Source organism: Lutra lutra, chromosome 4 (genome assembly GCF_902655055.1).
Source record: "Lutra lutra chromosome 4, mLutLut1.2, whole genome shotgun sequence".
Classification (NCBI taxonomy): Eukaryota; Metazoa; Chordata; class Mammalia; order Carnivora; family Mustelidae; genus Lutra; species Lutra lutra.
The window spans coordinates 117,575,517-117,602,449 of record NC_062281.1 but is presented as its reverse complement, the minus strand read 5'-3'; the positions used below and the strand labels follow the sequence as shown (position 1 = coordinate 117,602,449).

Sequence of the window (26,933 nt, the reverse complement as noted above, 5' to 3'; positions counted from 1 at the left end):
TTTCCAAGAGTACCTAAACCACCATATTGCCAGAAGTAGAATTGTACTTTTGGTTTGGTTGGGTTTTTGTTTGTTTGTTTTTGTTTTGGTTTGTTTTTTTTTTTTTTTTTAAAGATTTTATTTATTTATTTGACAGAGAGAGATCACAAGTAGACAGAGAGGCAGGCAGAGAGAGAGAGAGGGAAGCAGGCTTCCTGCTGAGCAGAGAGCCCGATGCGGGACTCGATCCCAGGACCCTGAGATCATGACCTGAGCCGAAGGCAGCGGCTTAACACACTGAGCCACCCAGGCGCCCCTTGTTTTGTTTTTTTTTAAGCAAATAAAAAAATAGTAATGTGATAGGTCCTTTGGAAAAAAAAAATGGGAGAGGGCCTTACGATCCTAGGTCACATTAATGGAAATACAGAGAACGAGGATTCAAAACTAATATTTCCCTTGTAATAATAAATAGACCGTAATGAGAGGATCATACTTCATTCTAGTATATTAGAACATATTTAAAATGGAATATTAAGATGGCATATTTAAGATGGAAGGAAAGTGGTTATAGATAACTTATGTAACCAATGAATTGTATTTTTTCAAAAGCTATTTAACACGATGGAGAAATTTTTGTAACTTGAGAAAAGTTGGATATTCCATATGATCCCCAAATTATTTAGAAGACAGGAAGAAAAAAGGAGGAAAAAGCAAATTGGTAAGTGTTTGCAGTTTGTGGCAGAATGATTGAAATTTATTATTTTATTTTAAAATCTTGTATTCCAAATTTTCTATAATAGGAAAAAAATGAGAGGGGTCCTGATAAACTAGAAAGAGTCTCCTTTGTGAAGTCAGAAGCCTAGAAAGTAAGCCTGGAAAACTCGTATTTAACCAGCTAGAGGAAAAGGTAACAATAAATTATTTTGCTTGGAGCATTTAGATCACTTACATTTAAAGTAATTATTGATAGATACATACATAATGCCCTTTTGTTGTTTTCTGACTTTTATAGTTCTCTTGCTCTCTTGTGATGACTTTCTTTAGTATTATTCTTGGCTTTCACTTTATTTTTTTGTGTGCGTATCATAGATTTTTGGTTTGTGGTTTCCATGAGATTTGTATGTAACATCCTAAGTATATAGCCTTCATATATATATATTTTTAAAGATTTTATTTATTTATTTGACAGAGATCACAAGTAGGCAGAGGAGGCAGGCAGAGAGAGGGGGGAGCAGGCTCCCTGCTGAGCAGAGAGCCCAAAGCAGGGCTCAATCCCAGGAACCTCGGATCATGACCTTGAGCCGAAGGCAGAGGCTTTAACCCACTGAGCCACCCAGGCACCCCTAGCCTTCATATATTTATGACCCCTTAAATTTGAACACATTATAAGAGAACTTCATTTTTACTCATCTCCCCTCATGTTTTATGTATATGTTGTTACATTTTACGTTTTTATTTTGTGAGTCCCCCTTAACTGTTTAAATATAATTGGTTTTACTACTTTTGTCTTTTAACCTTCATACTAGCTTTGTGATTACTGCCTTACTGTATGTTTGCTATTACTTATGTCAGTTTTTTCTTTTCATAATTTTCTTCTCAGTATGGTCTTTTCTTTACCACTTAAATCTCTCTAACATTTTTTGTAAGGCTGGTTTAGTGGTGGTGAACTCCTTTAACTTTTGTTTGGGAAACTCTTTGTCCTTCAATTCTAAATGATAAACTTGCTGGGCAGAGTATTCCTTGTTGTAGCTTTTTTCCCTTCAGCAGTTTGAATGTATCCTGCCACTCCTCTCTGGCCTGCAAAATTTCTGATGAGAAATCAACTGATGGGCTTATAGGGTTTCCCTTATATGTTACTAGTTGCTTCTCTCTCTTTGTAGAATTACCTTTCTTTAATCTTTGTTCTAACAAGAACAAAAATGTTATTGTGTGTCATGATGTGGACCTTCTTGGGTCTATCTTGTTTAGAGGTTTCTTTGCTTCCTGGACTTGGATGTATATATCCTTCCCCAGGTTAAGGAGGTTTTCAATTATTTTAAGTGTTTTTTCCCTTTCTCTCTTCTCTGGGACTCTTACACTGAGAGTACTTGTTTACTTTATGTTGTCCAAGAGATCCCTTAACCTAACCTGATTTTTTTCCCTCTTTTTTCTTTTTTTCCTTATTTTTGCTGTTCAGCTTGGGTGTTTTCCACTACCTGCCTTCCAGATTGCTGATCCATTCTTTTGCATTCTCTAATCTCTTATTGATTGCCTCTAGTGTATTTTTTCAATTTCAATTATTGTATTCTTCACCTCTGGTTCTTTTTAAATATTTGTCTCTTGGTTAAAATCCTCACTGAATTCATCTACTTTTCTACCCAGTCCAGTGAGCATCTTTTGACCATATTTTGAACTCTTTTTGAGGCATATTGCTTAGCTCTTTTTTATTTAGTTCTTTTTCCAAGGTTTTGCCTTGTTCTTTTATTTGGAACATATTCCTCTCTCATTTCGGTTGACTATTTTTGTTTCTATGAATTAGGTAGAAGAGCTATTTCTCCTAAATTTGAAGAAATGGTCTTGTGTTTGGTCATTCCCTGTATAATCTGTGTGCTCCTGGTGATTTTAGTTGGCTGGAGCTGTGGCTGGGAAGGGCGAGGGGTCCTGGGCACTCTTTGCTAGGGCTGCCCTGGTGCCATGGCCAGAGCTGACGTGGGTAGCCCAGGGTGGTCCCAGTGTTTTCTATGCAGAAGGCACCTGGCAGGATAGCTGAAGCTGAAAGTTTTGGGTTCCAGTGTACTCTGTGCAAAGGGCACCCTGGCAGGGCAGCTGAAACTGAAGTGGTGTAAGCTTGGGTGTCCTAGGGTGTTCTGCATAGGAGCTGCATTGGTGGGGTGACTGAGCTAGACTGGGGTGCAGTCCAGTGTCCCAAGTCATTTCATAGAGGGGGGCATCCTGAGCCATAAAGGTCATGAGCCAGGACATCCTGCCCTAGCAAGTTGTTTGGAGCCAAAGTGGCATGGGCCTGGACTGCTCTGGGGTGCTTTGTGCCTCTGTCACCTTGCTGAGACAGCTGAAGCTATATGGGTGCTGATCAGGGGTGTCCAGTATGTGGCACACTGAGGCCACTCTGGTGGGGTGGCTTGGGCTGGTGTCGGCTAGGAACCAGGGGCTTGTGGAAGCAGTAGACTGCTCTTTTCCACACTATAAAGGTGGAGGGAGAATGTAAACAGTGTCACCAGCCCCTCTGAACAGAGAGCATTGCAGCAGCTCTCTGCCTTTCGGTGGCATTCGAGGGCTGGATCTTTTATATTCTAGTTGCTTTTTTAAACTATGGCTTTTTTCTGCACACCAGGGCATTTGGGCCTGGTGTGGGCTAGAGGCCTGGGGGTCACTGAGGTGGCAGGCCAGCAATGGTGCCAAGACCATGCTCTATCTTGCTTTGTCAAGGTAACAGGGGAAACAAACCATGGTGTTCACCAGTCCCTCTGACCCTCTAGAGTTCCAGCAGCTCCCACACTATTTTGCAGGGCTCTAGGGTTGTTTCCTTTATGTTCTAGTTGCCCTTTTAAACCATGGCTTTTCTCGGGGCGCCTGGGTGGCTCAGTGGGTTAAGCCGCTGCCTTCGGCTCAGGTCATGATCTCAGGGTCCTGGGATCGAGTCCCACGTCGGGCTCTCTGCTCAGTGAGAAGCCTGCTTCCCTCTCTCTCTCTCTCTCTCTGCCTTCCTCTCCGTCTACTTGTGATCTCTCTCTGTCAAATAAATAAATAAAATCTTAAAAAAAAAATAAACCATGGCTTTTCTCTACCCCAGGGCAAACAAATCTGCCTGTGGTCCTTCAGTAGTATCCCTCCCCACTTCAGTTTGCAGCTTTGGGAGTAGGGGTTCCCTTTGTTACTGTCACCATCCCTGTTGCTGTTTTGTGTGTGGTCTAGCTTTCATCTTTCATTGTGCAGAAGCTATCCAGTCAGCCCTCACTTCTTTAGGAGGAAGTGCTTTATAAATAGGTATAGATTTGGTGTATCTGGGAACAAGTGAGTTCAGGGTTTTCCTACATCACCATCTGGAACTGGAAGCTCAGCAGTTGGTTATTTTCAAATGCACAAAGTGCTGTCAGGAAGTATACTAGCATCTGGGTATTCCCTCTATACTAGGTGCTGTGCTGCACGCAGAATGATGAGTTTGGACTTGACCAAAGTCCAGCTGCTAGCAAGCACCACAGCTTCACTTTGAACCTAGGTCTTCTGGAGCCAGGTCTACCTTTTATCACTATTCACTCTGTCTCCCATGCCACAAACCTTACATTTTCCATATCACTCTCATTAATTTTATTATTAGGATATAGTATCTAGGGAAGAGGATACCCCAGGAAGGTAGGAGGTATAATTATTGTACTATGATGAGTTATTTAACAATAAAGAGACCAGATACAGTTATTTCACAAAAAGATATATTTTCATATGACTATTTACATTTTTCATATTTAAAGAATATCATACAACTGATACCTTCCATAATCTTTCATGCTTTTCAACTCTTTTCTATTTACACTTATCTGACATGGAATTTAAAATGGTCAAATACCTCAGAAAAAGAAGGCAACCAGCCAACATCGTCTTCTCTTAAATTTGCTGATCAACATTAGCAATAGTTACCTTCATAATAAATTATTTTCATTTTAAAATCAGTAGTAATTTTAAACAATTCATAAATAAGTGTGCTCTGTGTAATTTACATGTTTAATATCCTGTGGATACTAAAAGCTTGTATACTGTCAGATTTGCACATTATTACTTTATCAAATGATAAGCCTTCCCAAAGAAGAAACTGGAGAAGCTTCAAATAATATCCTAAGGTTCTCTGGAGAGTTATCAAAGCTCTGCCTGCTTTATAGGAGGGGGTTCCAATTTACGTGAGAGGGCAGTTAAAATCTGGTTGAATTTCTCATATCTCTCTGTCTGATTCACTTGTGCACCTTTGCTGCCCCATAGCAATCGCATTTGAAATTCAGTCTTGAAGATTTCACTCATTTCTTCATCTGGTTGAAAACCTAGGAAAACAGAACAGTTACTTCAGTTTTCAAAGGTAATGTTGGCAATAGACTGAAAATCTAGCTGCTTAAAGTCAGATCAAAATGAAATTCATCTTTTATCAGAACTTTAAAAATGCCCCCAAAGAAAAAACAGGCTCTACTTTATACAAGGAAAGGGCAGAGCCCTGTCCTCAAAGACCTGAGCACCTTTGGAGAAGGAATACCAAGTAAACTAACTGAAACCTGGTAGAATAAAATTCGTGTGCACAAGCCACTGTGGGGAGGAGTGTTCAAAGAACCTTGTTTTTACAGCTTTATTGATGTATAATTTATGTGTCATGAAGCACCTATTATAGCTGCAGTTTCATAAACAATAGTCAGCCTATACAATTTATACATCCATCACCACCAGTTTTAGAACATTTCCATCCCCCTGGAAAACTACCTACTACCTCTTTGCTTTGTGTTGCCTTTTCTAGGAACTTGATATAAATGGAATCATACAACGCAGACTTCATGTCTGGTTTCTTTTACTAAGTACCATGTTTTTGAGACTATTCCACATTGTTGCAGGTTATTAGTTCACTCCTTTTTACTGCTGAGTAGCATTTGTTATATGGACATTCCACATTTTATCCATTTGCCAACCGATGGACCAGTTGGTGAATGGATAAAATGTGGAATGTCCATATAACAAATGCTACTCAGCAATAAAAAGGAATGAATGGATGTGTAACTTGTTTCTAGTTTCTGGCTGTTATGAATAATGTAAACATCTGTATGTAAGTCTGTGTGGACATGTGTTTTCATTTCTCTAGGAGAGGAATTACTGGGTCATACAGTAAGTATGTTTATTTTAAAGAAACTGTCAAACTCTTCCAAAGGGCTGTACCATTTTACATTCTCACCAGCTCCAGTTTCTCCATAAGCTGCCAAATCTTAATATTCTCATTTTTGTTTTTTTTTTAAGTAGGCTCCACCTCCAGTATGGAGCCCAACATGGAGTCTGAACTCATGACCCTGAGATCAAGACTCAAGATGAAATGAAGAAAAGTCAGACACTTAACAAACTAAGCCTCCAGATGCCCCAGTATTAGCATTCTTTTTAAATTGTAACCATTCTAGACAGTACGTGGTATTGTCTTATTGTGGTTTAAATTTACATTTCCGTAATGACTAATGCTTTAAGCATCTTGTAGTTATTTGTCATTTGCAGATGTTCTCTGGTATATCGTCTGTTCAAATCTTGTCTGCCTTCTCATTGAGTTATAAGAGTTCTTTATATAGTCTAGATATAAATCCTTTATTAGATAAACATTTAGCAGATATTTTCTTCCAGTCTATGGTTCACCTTTTCACTTTTTTAATGGTGTCTTTTGAAGAGCAAAATTTAAAATTTTATCAAAATTTTTTCTTTCAGTTCATGCTTTTTGTGTCCTAAAACAGCTTTGCTAATCCAAGGACACAATGAATTTCCTGTTATCTTACAGGAGCTTTACACTTTAGCTCTTCCATTTGGACCTATGATCCATTTTAGATTGATCAGTGTGTACGTGGTTGAGGTAAGGGTCAGGATTCATTTTTTCTTTTGCATTGCATATCCAATAGTTCCAGCACCATTTGTTGAAAGACTAAAGCCAATGAATTACATTGGCACCTTTCTCAAAAATATGTAGATAGCCATATGTGTGGATCTATTTCGTGCCTCTCTTCTGTTACATAAGAGAAGATCTGTCTACTTAAAACCAAGGGATACTCAGTCAACTCTTTGAGAGGTAGAAACCTCCAGCCAGAGTCATACACATGTGGTTCTTATCCTTGGTTCCTGCTGGATATAATGTGCTCTGTCCTTAAATCTGTTTCTACCATCTAGATTTACAGGATCTTTGTGAAGAAAATAATAAAAGCCAGGGGAGACAAACCATGAGAGACTCTGGGAAACAAACTGAGGGTTTCAGAGGGGAGGGGATTGGGGGGGATGGGTGAGCCTGGTGATAGGTATTAAGGAGGGCGCATATTGCATGGAGCACTGGGTGTTATACGCAAACAATGAATTATGGAACACTACATCAAAAACTTGATGTACTCTATGGTGACTAACTTAAGAAAAAAAGACTTCTAGTCCATCCTTCCCTGTGATGCCAGAATATCTTTGACAGATAAATTTTCAATCATTCAGTTAACATGCTTTTGGGTTCCCCACCTTGGCCTGGGTAGATGGTGAGCAAATCTCTGGTCTTACTGGGTTCATAGTTACTCCCAGCGATGGAAACTCGCTACATAAATCTGTAGCAGGATTAGCTGAGAAATGCCATTAGATAACCTTAATTTGCTGTAGAGCAGCTTCAAGCCCTTTTCTCAAAACCCATCCTAATATATTGGCTTAGGCAACATCCAATGTAATGTAGTTATTAGCTTTATGTAAGCAGGCACTCCAATATCTGGTGAATTCAATTAGGTGCTTTTATTTTCTGAATCCAACACTTGCCAACCCTAGAGAGCTTTCTGATTAAAAAACTGAAAGATGTATGTAGTTCTTAAACCTACAGCAGATAGACTGTAAACCACTTAGTTCTGGAGCAACAGCTTTGTTTCAGGAAGAAATAAATAGGCCTTCCCACCTATATCCACCTCCTTCAGCCTAGTTGGTCATTCCTTAAGACACTTTTCTCCAGGCTCTCTCAGCAGTGCCTTTGCCTGTGTTGGACCCTCTGATGCTAAAAGCAGGGGGCCTCACCTCAATATGGGAAGAAATAGGAATGCAGGTAAATGAAGTCCCATAGAACTCTTAACTCCTCATGTTGCTCACCTTCACATAGGTCCAATCAGAAGTACTAATGGTAGGCAAGCTGACCAATTCCTTCTTGACCCTTTCAGTTTATTCTATGCCACTGACACAACAGAACACATGGGAAAGGAGAAACAGGATTCTCAAGTCACTCAGGGGGACTAAGAGGGAGTAATGATCAATCATAAGGGAATTCCATGCCTACTTAATTTTTCCTACTTTGTCTTTTCCTAACTGAGAGCACCCATGCTCTTTTGTTCCTTCATTCTAATTACTATGCAGAATAGAGAGCGGCTTACAGAAAACAGCTCTTACCTTCCAGGATCCTCTCAGCATTCATCCGGTAGCTGTCTGCAGTTTCTGTCATGAGCCGGGCTGTGGCCAAGTGGTTCAGCAGAATCTCACAGCTTTCATCATTTTTTTCCCACATGTCAGTTCCTTCAAAAGTGACAGCCTGGCGCTCCATCAGGGTGACAAGAGGCATCAGTAGTGGGACTGATATTTTGTTGGGGGGAACACACGTAGACTCTGGGGGGAAAAAAAAACACGGAAAACTTTATTCCATTTTTCAAAGTTAAGGAAAGAGAGTTCCAATTCAAAATGGTGACATAGGAAGAGCCTGTGCTCACTTCACCCAGTGGACACCGAAACTGCAGCTAAATATGGAACTTCCTCTGAAAAAAACCCTAAAGACTGAGCAACTGCTACATATCAGGTAAACAAGGCCCACATTCAAAGCAAGTAGGAGAGGCCAGGACCCAACCTGTCTATAAACCTCAATCCTGGCACAGGTGGGAGAGAATGCAAAACTTGGAGCTTTCTCCCTGAGGAGCAAAGGGTTTGAATCCCACATTGGACACCCCAACTGTAAAACCTGCACCTAAGAGACGAGTCCCTAAAACAGCTAGCTTTGAAAATCAAGCCTGTTCTCGCCCACAAGACCCACAGGCTGTAACAAACTGAGAACAAGCTCTTTATTAAAGGGCTTGTGTGCTCAGACTCACCTGTACCAGGGCTCAGCATGGAGGCAGCAGACTGAAAAGAGCTCATTTGCTAAACTTGAAGTGTTGGTCTGAGGGGCAGGCTAATATAGCACACATCTAGGGGCCTGCTGGCTGGCAGGCAACATCTTCATGCTCTTTGCCTTATTCTAGCCAGCAGGTGCCATCATTTTTTTCTTTCTGCAGGTGACATCTATATGCTCTCCCCTCTGCCAAACTGCAGAGTGCCAGTATCTTCAGAGGGGAGCTTTTACCCACATTTGGTGCCTCAGTTTTTGTGGGTACTCCCCATGATACACCCCTGATCACCTGGCTGTAAAGGCTAGCGGAACCGTGATCCTGTTATCTCACGGAACTGTTAACAACTGGAACCCCCAGGGCACTGCATGGATAGCAGACTGAAACATATCCCAGTCTTTCTGTGAAAGAGGCCTATTTGCTTGTCCTGGAGCCTTAGCCTGAGAGGCAGGCTTCACTTCTGGCACACGACTGGGGGCCTACAGAGGTACTTGGAGGTAATGTAGGCTGGTGGGTGCCATCTTTGCATTCTACCTCTGCCTTGCTACTGCTTCCTGATAGCACCTAGAAGGGAGCTAGCTAATACACTTGTTTGAAGTTTTTTTTTTTTTTTTTTTTTTTTTTTTTGGCAACTGCCATCCATGGGACAGCTCCACATCACCTGGCTCTGGTGGCCAGTGGGGGCTTATACTTGTATTCTCACAGGATTATATATATTTGCATAATTTTAAAAACTGATGCTGATACTGACCCTTCCCTTTGGGACACTGACAGGTCTTGGCATATCCTCAACTACTGGGAGCCATTAAAAATAAAAGCCTGCTTAGACAATCACAAAGGTTAGAAAGATAACCAAGAACTAGATCAGGGCTGAATGATAAGGTTCATCTCCTACATGAGGCCACTTCTTCAAGCCTGGGAGGGGTAACTGTTTTATCTAACACACAGAAACTAACACAAAGAATCAAGCAAAGGGAAGAAACAGGAATATGATCCAAATGAAAGAATAAGGAGAAAAAAACCTCAGAAAAACCCTTAATGAAATGGCAATAGCTAATTTACCTGATGAAGAGTTCAAAATAATGGTCATAAAGATGCTCACTGAATTTGGGAAAAGGATAAACACAGTGAAAACTTCTAAGAGACAGAAAATACAAGAGTATCAAATGGAAGTCACAGAGAAGAAAAACAACTGAACTTTCTGAAAATTACAGTAGAGAACTTCAACAGACTAGATGAACCAGAAGAAAGAATTAGTGAGCTCAAAAGCAAGATAATGGAACTCATAAAATCAGAGCAGCAAAAAAGAATAAGAAAAGTGAAGATAGTCTTCTTAATGATGTTCCTTCCATAAATCCCTTAAACTAACATTTGCATTATAGGGGTACTAGAAGAAAAGGGACTAAAAACCTTCCTAAGGAAGTAAGACATCCAGATCCAGGAAAGCCCAGAGTTACAAATAAGATCCGCACACCAAGTTATAATTAAAATAAAGGAAAAAATCTTAAAAGCAGTAAGACAAAAAACAACTTGTAATGTATAGGGGAACCCCCATAAGACTATATCAGCGGATTTTTTGGCAGAAACTCTAAAGGCCCGAAGGGACTGGCACAATATATTCAAAGTGCTAAAAGAAAAAAAAAACTTCCAAACAAGAATACTCTATCTGGCAAAGCTATCAGTCAGAATTGGAGGAGAAATGGAGTCTTCCAAACAAATAAAAGATAAAGGTATTCATTACGACTAAACTAGTTGTATAAGAAATGTTAAAGGGACTTCTATAAGCTGAAAAGGGCATTACTTAGTAACAAAACGTAAAAATACAATCTCACTGGTAAAAGTAAATAGACAATAAAAGTAGATAATCATTTATAAAGATAGTATGAAGGTTAAAACACAAAAGTGGTAAACCTAACTACAACAATTAGGAAACACAGATACAAAGAAGTAAAATGTGACATCAGAAACAAAATGTGGGGAGGGAGTAAAAATGTACGGATTTAGAATGGATTCAAACTTAGTTGGTATCAGGTTCAATAACAGACTGTTATAAGTTGTTATATGTAAGCCTCAGGGTAACCACATGCAAAAACCTACAGTAGATACACAAAAGAGAAAAAGAAAGGAATCCATGCATAGCACTAAAGAAAATCACCAAGCCACAAAAGAAGAGAATAAGAGAAAAAGAAATGAGCAGAGAGGAAGGATAAAATAGCTAGAAGACCATGAACAAAATGGCAAAAAATACATACCTATCAATAATTAAATATAAATGGACTAAATGTTTTAATTGAGACATACAGCAACTGAATGGATTTAAAAGGACCCATCTTTATGCTTCCTACAAGAGACTACTTCAGATGTAAGGATACACACAGACTGAAGTGAAGAGATGGAAAAAGATAATCATGCAAGTGGAAACCAAAAGAAAGCTTGAGTCGCTATACTTAGACTAAATAGACTTTAAAACAAAGACTGTAATAAGAAACAAGCAAGCAAAAAAAAGCATTATATAAAGAGGTCAATTCAATAAGAGAATATAACATTTGTAAATATTTATATACCCAACATAGGAGCACCTAAACAATACAATAATAACAGAAGACTTTAATACTCCACTTACTGGATAGATCATCCAGACAAAAAATCAGTAAGAAAATATTGGCCTTAATAACCTGTTAGACCACATGGACTTCACAAATATATACAGAGTATTCCATTCTAAAGCAGCAGCATACAGGGACGCCTGGGTGGCTCAGTTAAGCATCTGCCTTTGGGTCAGGTCATGATCCCAGGGTCCTGGGATTGAGTCCTGCATCAGGCTCCCTGCTCAGTGGGGAGTCTGTTTCTTCTTCTCCCTAACTGCCCCTTCCCCACTGCTTGTGTGCTCTCTCTCTCAAATAAAATATTTAAAAAAAAAATCATATGGATCTACTTAGATGCAGAAAAAGGATTTGACAAAATTTCAACATCCATTTATGGTAACTTTCAACAAAGTAGGTATAGAAGGAACACACCTCTACATAATGAAGGTCATATCTGACAAACCCACAGCTAATACTCAAGGCTAAAAAGCTGAAAACTTTTTTTCTAGGGTCAAGACAAGGATGCCCACTCTCACCACTTTTATCCAACATAGTATTGGATGTCCTAGGCAGAGCAAATGGGCAAGAAAAAAATAAAAGTCATCCAAATTGGAAAGAAGTAAAACTGTCACTATTTGTAGATGACATAATATATATAGAAAACAAAAACTCCACCAAAAACTGTTAGAACTAATACATGAATTCAGTCAAGTTGCACAATACAAAATTAATATACAAAAGTCTGCTGCATGTCTATACACCAACAACAAACTATCAGAAGGAGAAATTAAGAAAACAATCTCATGAACAGTTACATGAAAAAGAATAAAATACCTAAAAATAAATTTAACCAAGGAGGTGAAAGACCTATATACTGAAAACTATATGACACTGATGAAAGAAATTGAAGAAGACACAAACAAATGGAAAGATATTCTGTGTTCATGGTTTGGAAGAGTTAATATTGTTAAAATGTCCATACTACATAAAGCAATCTACAGTCAATGCAATCCTTATAAAATTCCAATGGCATTTTTCACAGAAATAGAACAAACAATCCTAAAATATGGGGGAACCACAGAAGACCCCATATAGGCAAAGAAGTTTTGAGAAAGAACCAAGCTTGGAGGTATCATGCTCCTTGGTTTCAAACTAGATTCCAAAGCTATAGTAATCCAAACAGTATGGTATTAGCATAAAAATAGACACCTACATCAATGAAACAGAGTTGAGGGCCCAAAAAGAAACCCATGCCCATTTATTTATGTCAAAGGAGCCAAGAACATATAATGGGGAAAGAACAGTCTCTTGAATAAATGGTACTGGGAAAACTGGAGCGCCATATGTAAAATAAAGAATATGGGCACTACCCTACACCATTCACAATTATCAACTCAAAATGGATTCAACACTTGAATGTGAGACCTGCAAGCACAGAACTCCTAGAAGAAAAGAGAGGCAGAAGCTCCTTGACATTCGTTTCGGTGATTTTTTTTTTTTCTGACAACAAAAGCAAAGACAGCAAAGCAAAAATCAATACGTAGGACTACATCAAACTAAAAAGGTTCTGCACAACAAAAAACCAACAAAATGTAAAGGCAAACTACTGCATGGGGGAAAATGTTTGCAAATCATCTATTTGATAAGGGGTTTACATCCAAAATATATAAAAAACACAAGTCAACAGGAAAAAAAAAAAAGAAAAGAAAAAGGCAGAAGATCTGAATAGACATTTTGCCAGAGGAGATGCAGACAGTCAATAGGTACATGGAAAGGTACTCAACATGAGGGAAACGCAAATCAAAACCACAATGAGATATTGCCTCATACCTATTAGAATGGCTATAGCAAAAAGACAAGAAATAACAATATTGGAAAGAATGTGGAGAAAAGAGAATGCTTGTGCACTGTTGGCAGGCATGTATGTCAGCACAGCCATTGCAGAAAACAGTATGGAGATTCTTCAAAAGATTAAAAATGGAACTATCATATTACCTAGTGGTTCCACTTCTGGCTATTTATCTGAAGAAAAAAAAAGTACTTTAAAAAATGTCTGCACCCCACATTCACTGCATTATTTACAATAGCCAAGATTATGGAAACGACCAAAGTGTCCATCAGCAGAGGAAGGGATAATGTGGTATACTTATATATATAACTAGCTACACACACACACACACACACACACACACACAGGAATATTATTCAGTCATAAAAATTAGAAACGAAATCCTGCTATCTGACAACATGAATGTACCTTCAGGGCATTCTGCTAAGTGAAATATGTCACAGAAAAAGAGTGATACTATCTGATCTCACTTGTATGCAGAATCTAAAAAAAACAGAATGAAAAATGAAATCCCCTCAGTTCATGGATATAGAGAACAGATTGGTGGTTGCTTGAGGCTGGTGGTCGGAGGTGGGCAAAATGGGTGGAGAGGGTCAAAGGATACAAATTTCCAGGTACAAAGTGAGTAAGTCATGGGGAGGTAATGTACAGCGCAGTGACTACAGTTAATACCACACTGCACTGTTTGAATGTAATCGAGAGAGTGGATCTTAGAGTTCTCATCACAAGAAAGAAAAATTTGATAACTGTATATAATGTGGATATTATTTGGATTGTGATCATTTTGTAGTAAATACAAATATTGACTCATTACATTGTCTACTGACAACTAATATAATGTTGCATACATTACACCTCAATTAAGAAAGGAAAGCACGGAGTGAGGTGACTGGTAGCCCAGGTCCTGTTTTAGCAACCGCAGTTCTTCTAGAAATGGCATGACCATCTGATAAAAGCCTCAATGATCCATCAACAATCCTACAGATACCTCAGATCTCATGAAATGTCCTGCTAAAGGCTCTGATCAAACCAGAGCAGAGCAGACCTAACGGTCCCACAGATACATGCCAGGCGGCCACCACTCCCACTCAGGCTGAGCCTGTACTCACCCCGGCCTTCATGCAGGATCTTGCTAAAAGGCTTCAGTTGTTTTTCATAGAGGATCGCGGTTTGGGTGTACTGGTGCCTCAGGGCAGTCCACGTTTTTTCTAATCTTGTGATCTGGAAGAGAAAGGTTTTATCATTTTGGAAGAGGCTCTTTTTAGAAACAAGTCAAAGCAGCTAAAAGCAGTGTATACAGAAAGGCTAATCCCCGCCCCTGCCCCTGTTCTGTGTTGTTCTAACAACCTGTCCCAGAGACGACTCATCAGTTTCTTGTATGTGTCCAGGTTTTTGTGTATACGCATATACAACTTTTAAATTAAAAGGTATATCACACTTTACACATTTTTCAGTTTTTTGCTTAGAAATCATTCAAGTATGTATAAAACAGCAGAGAACAGCCTTATTTTGTTAAACTTCTGAATGATGTTCCAGTTTACAGATAAGCTGAAGTTTACCTAGTCTCCCAGAGAGAAGAGTTTCACAAATTTTTTCCATCATGAAATTACCTTGTGAAGATTTTGCAAATGTCTATGTGTGTGAAAATATTGGGACTATATTGGGACTCCAGAAATGGGACTCCACGGTCAAAGAATACATGTATTTTAAATGTTGATGGGAATTGCCAACTGTCCACAGAGGTTATACTGATGAAAGCATGTAGGAATGTAATATATAGCATTTTCATTTCCTCCTAAGTAATAATGTCTGAGACTCACAGAAGACTGCCCAGACCACATGATGCCACTCTACTCGTTCCTTTTCATTCTGTTCTTTTAGAACAGTTTAGTCAATGCCAACATGTGCCACTGACTCTGACTGCCCCGAGACAGACGACCCCCACTCATACCATAAAACCAGCAAGCTGGAGTGTCTGAAGTTTTTTGTTTTTTTCCATAAAACAAGAAAGAGGAAGGGCACTAATATTTGGGGGAATGAACGCCAACACTTTGTCGGGTATTTGAAGAATTTCATTTAATCCTCCAATGCCCCATGAGGTAGTATTTTGGCCTCGTTTTATAGATGAGAAACCACAAGAGAATAGTTAGATTGCTACAGGTTATTATAGCTGGTAAGTGACAGAGAAGAGATTCATTCCCTTGGCCTCTAAGAGCTGCATCTTCCCAGAGGAAGGGGAGAAATGATTGGCACCAGCAGGTCTGCTGGGACAGAAAGGAGGTGACTTGTCTTCCTCTGCCCACCCCCCACCCCATGCACCTCTCTCTTTTCCCTGTCCCTTCTCTTCCCCTTCCTGAAGCATCTGCTTTCCCCAAGTAGCCCCGGTCTCTCATCTGGGCGCAATCTGCTGGATGCTCTTTCTTGAGACTGGAAGCTGAGAAGAGAAAGCATGTGAGCCCACAGTATAGGGTCATTTTTGGATGAGGACACCCAGGAGTGACAGGAGTCCCCCCTCAGCCTTCTCTGGGTCTGCCACCTCCCTCCCCTGGCAGCGTCCTAACTCACTGTGGGGGGGCCAAATACCCTGGAGGACTGCACACCCTCACTGCTGAAGGGGTCCAGCAGGGCAGTCTGATGTTGCTGGAGGCCAGGGAGCCCCCTGCACAGGCATATTAAGGTGCGCTGGGAGAAGTCCCAAACCATGGATGGCAAGCACACTCTCAGAGGAAGCTCTGGGCTGGAGGACTACACACAATTAGCCTGATGCCGCAGACTTCCAAAATTACAGGCCGTTCTGGGTGAGAAGAAATAAATATGACGCAAATGAAAAACACTGGAATGAAAAATTATAACCCCTGCTAGTAATAGGAGTCAGCATATTATGAAAATACAGCTGGATTTTCTTATTTCAAGTAGGGATCCTATAAAATTCCAGGGCATCTAAGGAGTTTTTAAACCTTTAGGATATTGTGGTTGGAACGGATTCCCCTCAGAATTTCCTGGTGAAGGCCCTAAGTTGTTCAGCTTGTCTTCAGGGTGACCTTGCTTTAATGCTAGGAAAATGACGTTCCTAACATGCTCTGACTTACAGGACATGTGACTGTGGGGTCTTCCCTAGCAGCAGCAGTGGCTTTTCAGTGAGTGCCCAGCAGGCTTTCAGAGACAGTCTGTAGTTAGCAAAGAGCCAAGCTAAATGACCAGCGGTTTTGGTGTTACCAGTTGCAGACTGGCTTTATAGGATTGGAGGACCCCGAGGGTGAGATTACACACATCTAGGGCTTGTGGGACAGAACCAAAATGGGACCACGGATTCTAGGCAATCAAGATGACAGAACAACTTTCCTCTCTCAGATCTATTGGACTTTAAACACAGCCTCTCAGGTTTGACACTCATCTTACGAACAGCCCATCCAAGCAGATAAATGCAAGGTGCCTGACTTCAGAAACTCTAATTAGGGGCTTAAATGGCAGATGGGCTAGAAATCTGAATTTTTTAACAGAAGTCTGTTTTAGGTGACCTGAGCAACATAATTTTGAGACAAACCACTCTGGGGATTCTCAGAGATAAGCTCCCCAATTGTCTGGTGACACAGATGGAAGTCTCTTCTATGATACACGTCAGCCAGACATATCTGGATATTGGTTCTTAAGGAATACCGATTGTTCTTGAGGACGCCTTCTCCTCTGGAACACCAAAGAGAAAGTGTGCACCGTCAACAACAATCCAGTTTTTAAAAACGGAGCTGAAACACTTTTGACACTGCTTTCGGTTGCCCCTAATCAGAGCTGCTTTCACTAAGATTTAGTCGGCCTTCAGGACTGCCTAAAAACGTGGGTGCTTTGCTAAGCCTGGGCTTGCAGACCACCTTTCAGAACTCTAAGTCCCACACAGGAGTGCAGGGCGCACTGACCCAGGGGAGACTTACCTGTGGCATTCCAGGCTTTCATGATGGCCGAGAAGGAGTAGAGGTCCCCCATGGAGTCCTTCAGTTCCACTGCTACCTGGATGATCCTGTTGAGGGTGGCCGCTCGGTCCTCCAGAGTGCCCGTGCAGCCCAGAATGTCCACTGCAATGCCGATGGCCATCGTGTTGTGTCTGGGAGGGAGGAGACCAGGGGTCAGGCATAAGGCAGACAGGACTAGGAAGAAAGGAATGCAAACCAGCCAGGAGAAGGACTAGATTTATGCCGGTTGCTGTTTCGCCCTGTGAGGCGCTGGCAGCTCAGACACTCTGGGTGCCGATTTCAATGGCGAGACCCCCTCCCCCAGGCTGACAGCAGCAGGGCCCTGGCCAGGCCTCCAAGGGTGTACTGTTTAGAGTCAGAAAGAACAGCTGCCCAGGACAGGGCCACATTCAGCCCAGCATCTGGGGCACGAGGAGGCCCTTCTCGGGTGAAGCTGCACAGAAGTACACAGGGTTCCTTGTACCTTCCACCATAAGAGGTCTGGGGAGACCCCTGGTGCCCTCACATGCTGGGGAATCCCATCCTCAGGGAAGCCCTGGGCCACCTCCCCTGGGCACCCTGGACTGGGAAAGGAGAGAACAGAAAAATGAGAGATTATGCTTGACCCAAAACAATGACACGGGTCTTGGCACTTCAGAAGGCATGAGGAACTCAGAATGGAGAGAGTGTGGCTCTGGTCAAGAGGCCAGAAGGTGAATGGAGATGTGGACAAAGACTGCACGGCTGACGGATGGGAATTTCCCTGTAAGTCAGAGCCTAATAAAAGAGAAATCTTGTATCTGCCAACAATCCTTCCTTTTCTCACCCTATACTACCCAGGTCAAGCTCACAGACCCACAACAGGAAGTCTCCACAGGACAATGGGACTAATATGAATGGGGTCGCAGAGCAGTCTCCGCTGATGGCAGGCAGCACAGACAGCAATCCTTTCCTTCTCTCCCTCAACCCCGACCAGTGAGTTGACAGCACTGGGCCAGAATGGCCTCTGTTAAGTCCCGGTGAGGCCATGGTACCAGTGCCGGAGGTGAAGCCCCCATCCACAGCAATGGTTACCAAAATACAACATGCCTTTGGCGCTCCAGGGCCACCTTGTTCTCCAGGTTCACAGCCAAGGATGTCACTCCATGGCCAGCTCCTCTCTCTGCAGGCTCGTAGTGTCCGGCGTGCTCTCAGTGCCTTGAGCCAAGAGTGGCATGACTTATCAAGTGCCTAGTCCCACCACTGTCTCTAGTGATTGTAAGTGATGAGCTCTGCTATCTCCGAGTGTGTGTGTCTTGGGGCGTGGGGGTGCACTCACTCGTGGTATGACCACAGGCTCTTACCTAACTGCTCCATTCCTCCATTTCTTCACTGTAAAAATGGGAGCTAGTATTGTGAGAAAGAGAGAAGGTGTGGGAATGTCAAAATCACTAGAGTTCCTGTCGCCAGGAGGCCCCTCGCAAATGGTAGTTGTGACCACAACTGTCTCCGTGTGTACATCTTTCTCTGCATCCTCGTCCATTTTGTCAGTCTGTCTCTATCTGCCTTTTCTTCTTCTTCCTGAGGTCTTCATTCATGGATCCTAACATAAAGTATATTTTTATTACTTGCTGAATTTACTGAAGAGTTTTCTTACTTATTTGCAAAGTGTTAAGGTTGAGCTGAGCATTTCAGATGTTTCTTTTAACTAATAGTACACTGGCTTCCTGCGTTGCCTTCAATGGATTCTTCTGTTCACTGTTTTTTCCTGTGTTTTAAACTGCCCTTAATTAAAGATAGGTTCTCTACTTTCTTAAGATCAGAGTAGTTCTCTCCATTCATTCAACCAATGTGTGCCTATGACCTCCCATATCCACTGCTGCAGGAAAAACTCAGCATGGCAGGTCTGAGGCAGATGCTCAGGTGGGTGGCAAGGACAGACAATGAACGTTATACATAGGCCATCTCCGCTCAGTAGGCCTGGAATGGGTGAGGTGGTGTGTTAAAAATAAAGGGTGGTCTGTATTTGATTCTCAAATACAAGAAGCTGCTGTCATCTGATCCTTTGAAATGGCTATCCCCTTGGCCTTTATGCAGTACACACACTGTAAGGAGGAAACCCCGTTCCCCAGGCTCCAGCAGGCAGATCCCCCAGGTCAGCCCTGGCCAGGAAGCAGAGCAAGGAGAGAGACCTCGGGGAATTGGCGATAAGGAGACCGGCAAGGAAGTCTGAAAACAGTCTGGAGGAGCCCCCAGCCTGCCGACCTCTGCCTAGACCCAAGTTCACGTACAGTGTACCCAGTGACCCGGATAAAGTAAGGCCTGGGACCTGGGGGCTTGGCACCGACACACTTTGCATGAGGAATGGGGCCGCGTGATAGCAGGGCTCACCTCTCTTGAAACTGTGACCACAGGACCAGCTACAACAGAGGGCAAAACTAGAGGAGAAGCAGGCCCCTAGAGCTTGGGGAGGGGAGAGGGTGCCTGCAGAGAGAGGCTAGAATCTCGGAAAGCCTGTAGGAAAAGGAGGCGCATCCACAATTCTCCAAAGCCATTCAACGACAAGAGTGAACAAAGCCAAGGACCATGTCTTAACCTCCTGCCTCCCAGAAGCCTTTCATTTGGCATTCTGGATGTTTTCTCTCTGTGGCTGAGAACCAAAGCCACAGTGGCATGGGGGCCGGCTCATCTGCTTTCTGGCCAGGGACCCTAGAAAGCGGTTGTGTGGATCCCCCAGGCTCCCTGAAATACACTGTTTACTTTCTAGGGGCTGACATCCTAGGACTGCACCATTCACCAGCCACATGTGGCTGTTTATACCACAAACAGTCCACAGTAAAATACAACAGTGTGTCCCTCAGTTGCCACATTTCAGCCGACAGGACGGACTGGATGGCACTAGTGACCTAGAATGTCCGGGTGTCCATTACAACCCACGTTTGTATGCTGACAATGAGGAAACTGGCTGGAAAAATAGGACACTTAAGATAAAAAGACAGTCTTGTCCAAATCAACGGTCTTTTCATGTGTGTCAACAAGTCCAGCGTCTGCAGCAATACGGGAATCTAGTCTAGCACTTCTCTTAAAAACAGGCCTCGCTATTTCTGTCGTTTTGATTTCTAAACCTCCAACGCTGCAGCATGTGGGTTTCGTGGGCAGCCCGGGTTTTGGGGACACTGGGAGAAGGGGGCAGTGAGTCTTCAGAGGCTGGGGGCCCTGAGTGCTGCCATCCCCTGCCCACCTCTCAAAGAAAACACCGTTCAGACTCTGTTCTTCCCAACCTCTCCCACGAACTCCTTAGTCCTGGTGTGGTCTTGAACTCTGGAGGGACAGAGCAGCTGCTGCTCAGGGAGGTGGAGCTGTGGGAGGCGAGATGTCCGCTCCACCCAGGCTGGCGACAGGGGTGACTTCTGCTAGCGCGGGCCAACGGTCTCTTCCATCCTCCTTCCCCTCCTGGAGCAGGGACAGGACCGTGTTCTTTGTTCCCTGACTTCCTCTGTGCTAGCTACTTTGTGCCTCTCTAGGAATTCTGTGGCTAAGGCTTCTGGGAGAAGGGAAAGGCTCCTGGCTGGGTTGGTGCTGGGCCCCCATCGGTTCCAAAAGCTGCTGTGCTGATGGGCCCGAAATGCGGGGGGTGGGGGAGTAGGGGGGTGCGCCAGCACGGCTCACCTTTCAATTATGTCCAGGCGCAGCTGGTGGCCATAAGGCAGGGTGATGAGCTCCAGACCTGAGCTCACGCCCATGTTCTTCCTCATCTCTTCCGAGACTTCAAGTATCCTCGTGACCTGTTGAGAACACAAGCGGAGACAGACTGGATCAGGGAGCGGGCTCACCATGAACACGAACGTAGCACGTGAAAAGAAAGACACGAAACCAGGATGGTGTGGATGTGCTTGCTGCGTTTCCTTTCAGGCAGCAGCCTCCGCACAGAGAATTTCTAGACGAGATTAGAAGGATTCCAAGACACCATGGGAATGGAAAACCAGAGAGAAAAGCCCCTAGCACAGTCCGTAAGTCTGCAGATCTGGTGTTTCTGGCCGACGGCGTCGCCCTGCCAGCTCCTGGCCACCAGGGGCCGGGTCCCGCTACCGGCGGCAGGGCTGCGAGCACACTGGGTGGGAAGTCACTGTGGTGGGACAGTGACCAGGCCAAGGGCTTGCGCCTCTGCCGCCAGGTCTGCTGTTTGTGTTCTCACTTCCCAGGAGGGCTGGCCACTGTTACCCTTAATTACATCTCTCCTGAGCTCAGTCAAGGCACCATACGTCTGGAAACCATTAGAAACATGCACAGCAATTTGAAACCCAAGGTCTCAAGCACACCCACTTCTCCCCCTAGGAGGCCTTCCTTACAGAAAACCTTTGTCTGTCCCAGCCAGCTCCTGGTCTTGCCTCTAGTGCATAATCACTGTCTACCGGCACCAGGTATAAGTTGACCATTCGTATTCATCACACGTTTGCGTCGAAACGTATAGCTGAGTCTCTGCATCTTGACAATACCAGGCTAATGACACTTTGCAGCATCCTGATGTCTAATGAGGCAACCACCAGGCACGGTGCTTCCGATCGAGTCTGGACACGTGGCAGGCACAGAACGATTCCTCCTCCTCCTCCTCCTGCTGGAATTGTCCTCGACTATAATGATCCCAGGCATCAGTCCAGATGTCTTCGTAACAGGCTACAAAAAACACCTGACATTTGGCTGATATCAACAACCCTGATCCCTAACTTCTGTGGTTGAGCGAAGGAACCACTGTCAGCCCTGGGGAAGTGGAGCTGTGGGAATTAGCTATGCAGAGGCAGACTGGGGAACAGGGTGCCAGATTCCTACTATGTTCTCTGGGCCTCAGTGTCTCCTTCTCTAACGCAGCTGCTAGCTTCACCTTTCTCAAGGACTTTGCAGAAGATCAAATGACTTTAAAGCCACTTGAAAATATGAGTTGTGAACCACTGGCATGTAGAAGAGGGAAGAACTGTGGCCAGATCTCTGGAATGGGATTTACACCTTGAGCATGGTCAGGCAACCCAGATGTATCCCCCAGCCACCTGTGGTCACACACTCCGCTCGCTTATTTAGACAGCTACACCATCAGAGCCTCCAAACCCAGCCTCCGAGTGGTGGGCACCCTCCAATTCACACACAGTCTGTGTAATGAGATTCAAATGGTTATCACTGATTCAGTTTTGTGCCCGAAGCACTACTAACCAGAATGCTCCCTGCTCTGAGAGAAAAGCCTCCAAGTCGGTTTCCTTCAGTGTGAACATGCAACCCCCGCTCACTTTCCTGGGGGTTTGCCAGGATACACCGACACCTGCTTGCCCCAAGGCTGAGTGAGGACAAGGGGCTCCTGAGCTCCTGCTGCAGAACTTGGATCTGGTCCTCTGGGAAAATGCCCAGAGCCGTGTAGCTCGGAGAGGAGGGATGGACGCTTCCAGAGGATCTACTATGAGACGCACCTCGCATGCCACCTCAGCACTCCCGGACGGGGCATTCCAGCCTCCCTCTGCTCTTCTGATCTCAGCTATCCTCGCTCTGCAGGATCTCCAGACTGCCTGAGGGAGCTGCTGCTGTGACCCACGGGGGTGCTGGCGGGGGCCTGCCCCTCCTCCCAGCTGCCAAGGGATCTTCTGAATTGCAGTGAGGCTGCCTGGCTCTGCCCACCATTTCTGCTGCCCTTAGCAGAGGACTCTGATCTGCCCTATGCACTCACAGGCCTGTCCCCCCACTGAACTGCAAAGTGCCTTGAAGCAACAACCTGGAATGAGCCCAGAAGTAGAGACTTAACACCCAAGGAAAGACCTGAGAGTCCCTTCCTCTCCCCACTCCATCCCCACCTTCACTGCCCACACAGTGAGTCCTCTGTAAACCCAACCCTTGACAGCGGAGTCTGCACACATCCGCCGCTTGCCACCCAGAAGACGCTTTTTGCATTCTTCCTCTGGTCAATTCTTATTCAGTCTTTAAAACTCATCTCAGATGTCCCCTCCTTCCTCCACGTTTAAGACCGTGCTTCAGAGGCCCCACAGTTCCTGTGTCTTCCCCTGCAGAGCATTTCCCACCTGGGCTGTGGTCTGAAGCCCCGTATCACTGTTGTCCCCCTGCTCACATCCCCCCCCACCCCACAGCAGGTGCTCAAGCAAGGCTAAATACCCAACACTAGCCAACACCTAGCCTCATTCTGGCCAGGCATGGTGTGTAGACGGTTCTACATAAGTTACTTCATTTAGTCGTAGTCCTCACAACCACCTCTGGGCAGCTGCCTCCTTTACAGGTGGGGACAGAAAGAACCGGAAAGCTGAGAGCCTGAATTAGACGCAGGGATTTCATCCCCAGAGGCCAACTCTCATCTACGGGGCCCCACTTCTAGATACTGCAACTAATGGGTAGGAGACAGGCTGCACTCAGGGGGAGGCCAGGATAGTGCCCATCTGCAGGGTGAGTGGGACTTAGTGGATGCCCCCCCACCCAGCTCTGCCCAGGAGGGGCTGGACACTGCAAGACAGGCAGCCGTGAGGCACTCGGGGCCAGCCACTGTCATGATGGCCTTTGCGGGCATCAGCCCCGGGCTCTGCAGGGGGTGGGAACCACTGCTTGGGCCCCAAACACTGTCCAGTGTCTCTTCTCAGCTTCTGAGTGGCCCTATCGGTGGTCCCTACATTGGAGTGCGTAACAACAGCCCATCTATGTCCCTCAGAGATGCTGTGTCGGCTTTGTTGGCAAAGCCCTAAAGTCAGTGGTTTCAGGAAGAGAAAAAGGAAATGACAGTGGACTCCGGAGGGAGGCAGGAAGACTATTAACAGCCCTGCCCTGGGAGACTGAAGGTGAGCAGAGTCCAGCGGGTATTCTGCTCCTAGTCTCTACCTTACTTGCCAGGGGGCTCTATCCAGCCCTTCTTCCAGGGGTGCCTAAAGGCAAACAGGGGAGAGGGGCCCGACCAGAAGGACAAAATGCAAAGAAAGAAACCAAACAAGAAAAAGGGCAGGCTTCATGTTCCTTCAGTCAAGAACAGATCTGAACCCTAGATTCATGGCTGCCAAAGTGGTGGGAACATTCTAGACTCTTCCTGCCAAAGGACAGTGAGGCATTTCACCTCCTCCTAGACCCTCCTAGATCCTCCAAGCACTGTCTGAAGTCACAGGGAAGAAGAATTCATTTCCTCCTGGAAATTAGGCTGTTCTGTCAACCCTGATCCATGTTTCTCTGAGGACCTCCCTCTGTGGACAACTCAGGCAGGTTCACACCAGACTCCTGGCCTATTGGAGTCCTAGAGTCCAGGCCAGGAAACAGAACAGGAGTCTTAAATCCTCTTACTGCCCGAACGGGTTTAACCTGCTTTTAAGTGAGGTAAGCATTTAATATTATCTGTGAGCACTGACCAAGGACGCCCAAACCACCACGTGAACAAACCCTTGTTCTTCAGCCTGGCCCCTCTCCAGGTCTGTTCCCCAGGGCGCTCCCACCCCCTGCGATACACACACACCCCACCCCCGGGCCTGCCAACTAGGTACTGAGAGATCCCTCAGACCCACTTCCAGGCACTGGGTTGTAGAGCTCAGAACAGCTAGCACCTGCTTCAAGTTCCTCAAGGCTGTTTTGGGAGGCCTTCTGTCCCCCTGTGAGCTCCACCAACTAGGGACTCCCCAGGGGGCTGCTCAGAGACTACACTTCCTGCCATGAGTCATTAGGAAAACTCAGTTCCTAAACAGGCCCTGAACTTTGAAGGTAACTGACTTCCTGAACGAATAAGGGCTTTAAATTTCACTAAGTAAAGCCTTACCTGCCGCTCCAACACTTGGATCTGTCTCTGTAACTGAGGGGTAGGCTGAGTCCCTCCCAGTCTAAGACACTTGCTTTCTAGAAATATGTCTCTAAGGATAACCTTGCCATAGGGTCACTTATGAACAAAAACTGCCCATATCTAAAAGAAATGCTTACTGTCAAAACTGATGATGATGTAAACATATATTTATTTAGTCACATGAAAAGATAATCATACTATGTTGTTCAGTCAAAGACTCAGGGTTTAAAATAGTATGTTTAGAAAAAAAGTACAATAAAACAGAATCATCTGTTCAGGCCTGCGGTAAACACACATATGTGCATGAAATTATTTACATGTATCCGTTTGCAGAACGAATGTTAACCATGGTGATCATCAGGAAAGTAGACCTTGTGTAATTTTTTTCTTTTCTCTTAAACTGTATTTCATAATTTTTCTAAATTGAGCAAGTATTACTTAAAAAAAAAACAGGGTAAATTTTAAAATGCCTATTCTCAAGCCCATTTGAGTAACAATAAATGTATGACGTGTGTGTATATGTCCACAGAATGCATCACGTATAATAAAATAAAAATAACCTAGGCTTTATGACTCCAGAAAGTACATTTTCATCTACAGTCCTTTGTCCTTGGACTTGACTCTCCCAGTTCTGACAGAGCTGAGGTCAGGGAAGACCCTGCAGCCGGTGGCGGGCAGGACAGGGGCGTGTTGGGGGGGGGATGGGGGAGCGTGGGGGTGGGGAAGGCCTGGCCAGCCTGCCCTTCCTCTGCCCGAGGGGAGTTTTACAAGCTTCCAGCCTGGGCAAAGGTTGTCCCAAGCCTGCACTTCCCACCGTTTAAATAAATCCCCACCCAGGTTATCTACTGACTTTTTCTCTGAGCCACACACTTAAAGGGTGAGGTGGAGCGAGGCCAGCCCTCCATCCCTTTCTGAACTCTCCGAAGACAGCCAAATCCCCTGCCCAGGCACTTACCACACAGTCCGTGTTCAGCATGTGCTGGGCGATGACCTTGGGGTCGTGCTTTGTGAACAGTTCTTTCGCCCTCTTCAGCATTGCCATTTCCAGGGGCTTGTTCTCAGGAGGAAGGAACTTCGACTCAAAGTCATTGGGTCTGAATGAGGAGGCCGTCTCCAGACGGGGCAGCACGAACTCAGCCTCACCCTCCTCTGGCCTCCGGTCCATCTGCATGGCCACTGCCTCCCAAGGGCCCACCCCGTCATCCTCGAGGATCAAGTAGCTGGTGCCAGAGTTCCGGGGACCCGGCCCCCCGTTCTGCTTGGCCTTTAGCAGCTCCACATAGCTGTCCTGGGCACAGATGGGGGGCCTCGCGCCCCTGTCACAGCCTGCAGCGAAGGCTGGGTTCAGTTCACAGTAGTTGGCCTCCGAGTTGAGCCAGGTGGATGGAGATGGGGGAGCCTTGAGGGAGGGTGCCTTGCAGGGCTTGGGGGGTGGCTTGGGGCACAGCTGGCTGTCTGAGCCCCGCAGGGCCTCCCCTGCCCTAGCGTCCGAGGAGACCCTCCGAACCAGTGCGGGGCTCAGGGTGGGCTCGCTGCCCGTCCTGAAAACGGGTGAGTTTGGGCGGGGGCTTGTGTCCACCCCTGGGGACTGAGGGGGCAACTTGCAGCCTGTGGAGGGAAAGTGAGGGTCAGGAAAAGCTCAGCTGAGTGGGGGAACACAAGGCAAACCTGGAGTGACATCTCCTCCATTCATGCCCTTGGGGTTTCAGTTGTCACTTCCCAGAGATAACACGGTAGGACCGCCCCATGCCCAATCTAGTGCCATCCAGAGCATTTCAAGGGCTGGCTGGCCGCACCCCACTTCTGGGGGATTCTGAATCCTAGTGACTTCCAGCAGCTGGGCCGCAGTGTCACTTTATGGTCAGAGAAGGCTAGTCCAGTCAAGGACAAGGCATGGCGCCTGGAGGGCAGTTAGTAATCTAGTCTTGCCCTAAGAAACAGAAGTCTTTAGTCACAGAGCATGAGGGTCTGAATCACTCTCATGGC

General features: G+C 44.8%; 1 protein-coding gene across 1 annotated transcript in view; it reads right to left on the bottom strand.

Annotated features, from left to right (window-relative positions):
• Window positions 1-4,389: 4,389 nt before the first annotated feature.
• Window positions 4,390-26,933, bottom strand: part of BCAR3 (BCAR3 adaptor protein, NSP family member) — a 110,554-nt gene continuing 88,010 nt past the window's right edge. The window contains 7 exon segments of the mRNA XM_047725493.1: window positions 4,390-5,006; window positions 8,092-8,304; window positions 14,339-14,450; window positions 17,156-17,168; window positions 17,170-17,325; window positions 20,822-20,937; window positions 25,903-26,555. Of these exon segments, the coding sequence (XP_047581449.1) occupies window positions 4,828-5,006; window positions 8,092-8,304; window positions 14,339-14,450; window positions 17,156-17,168; window positions 17,170-17,325; window positions 20,822-20,937; window positions 25,903-26,555 (1,442 nt within the window). The 3' untranslated portion in view covers window positions 4,390-4,827.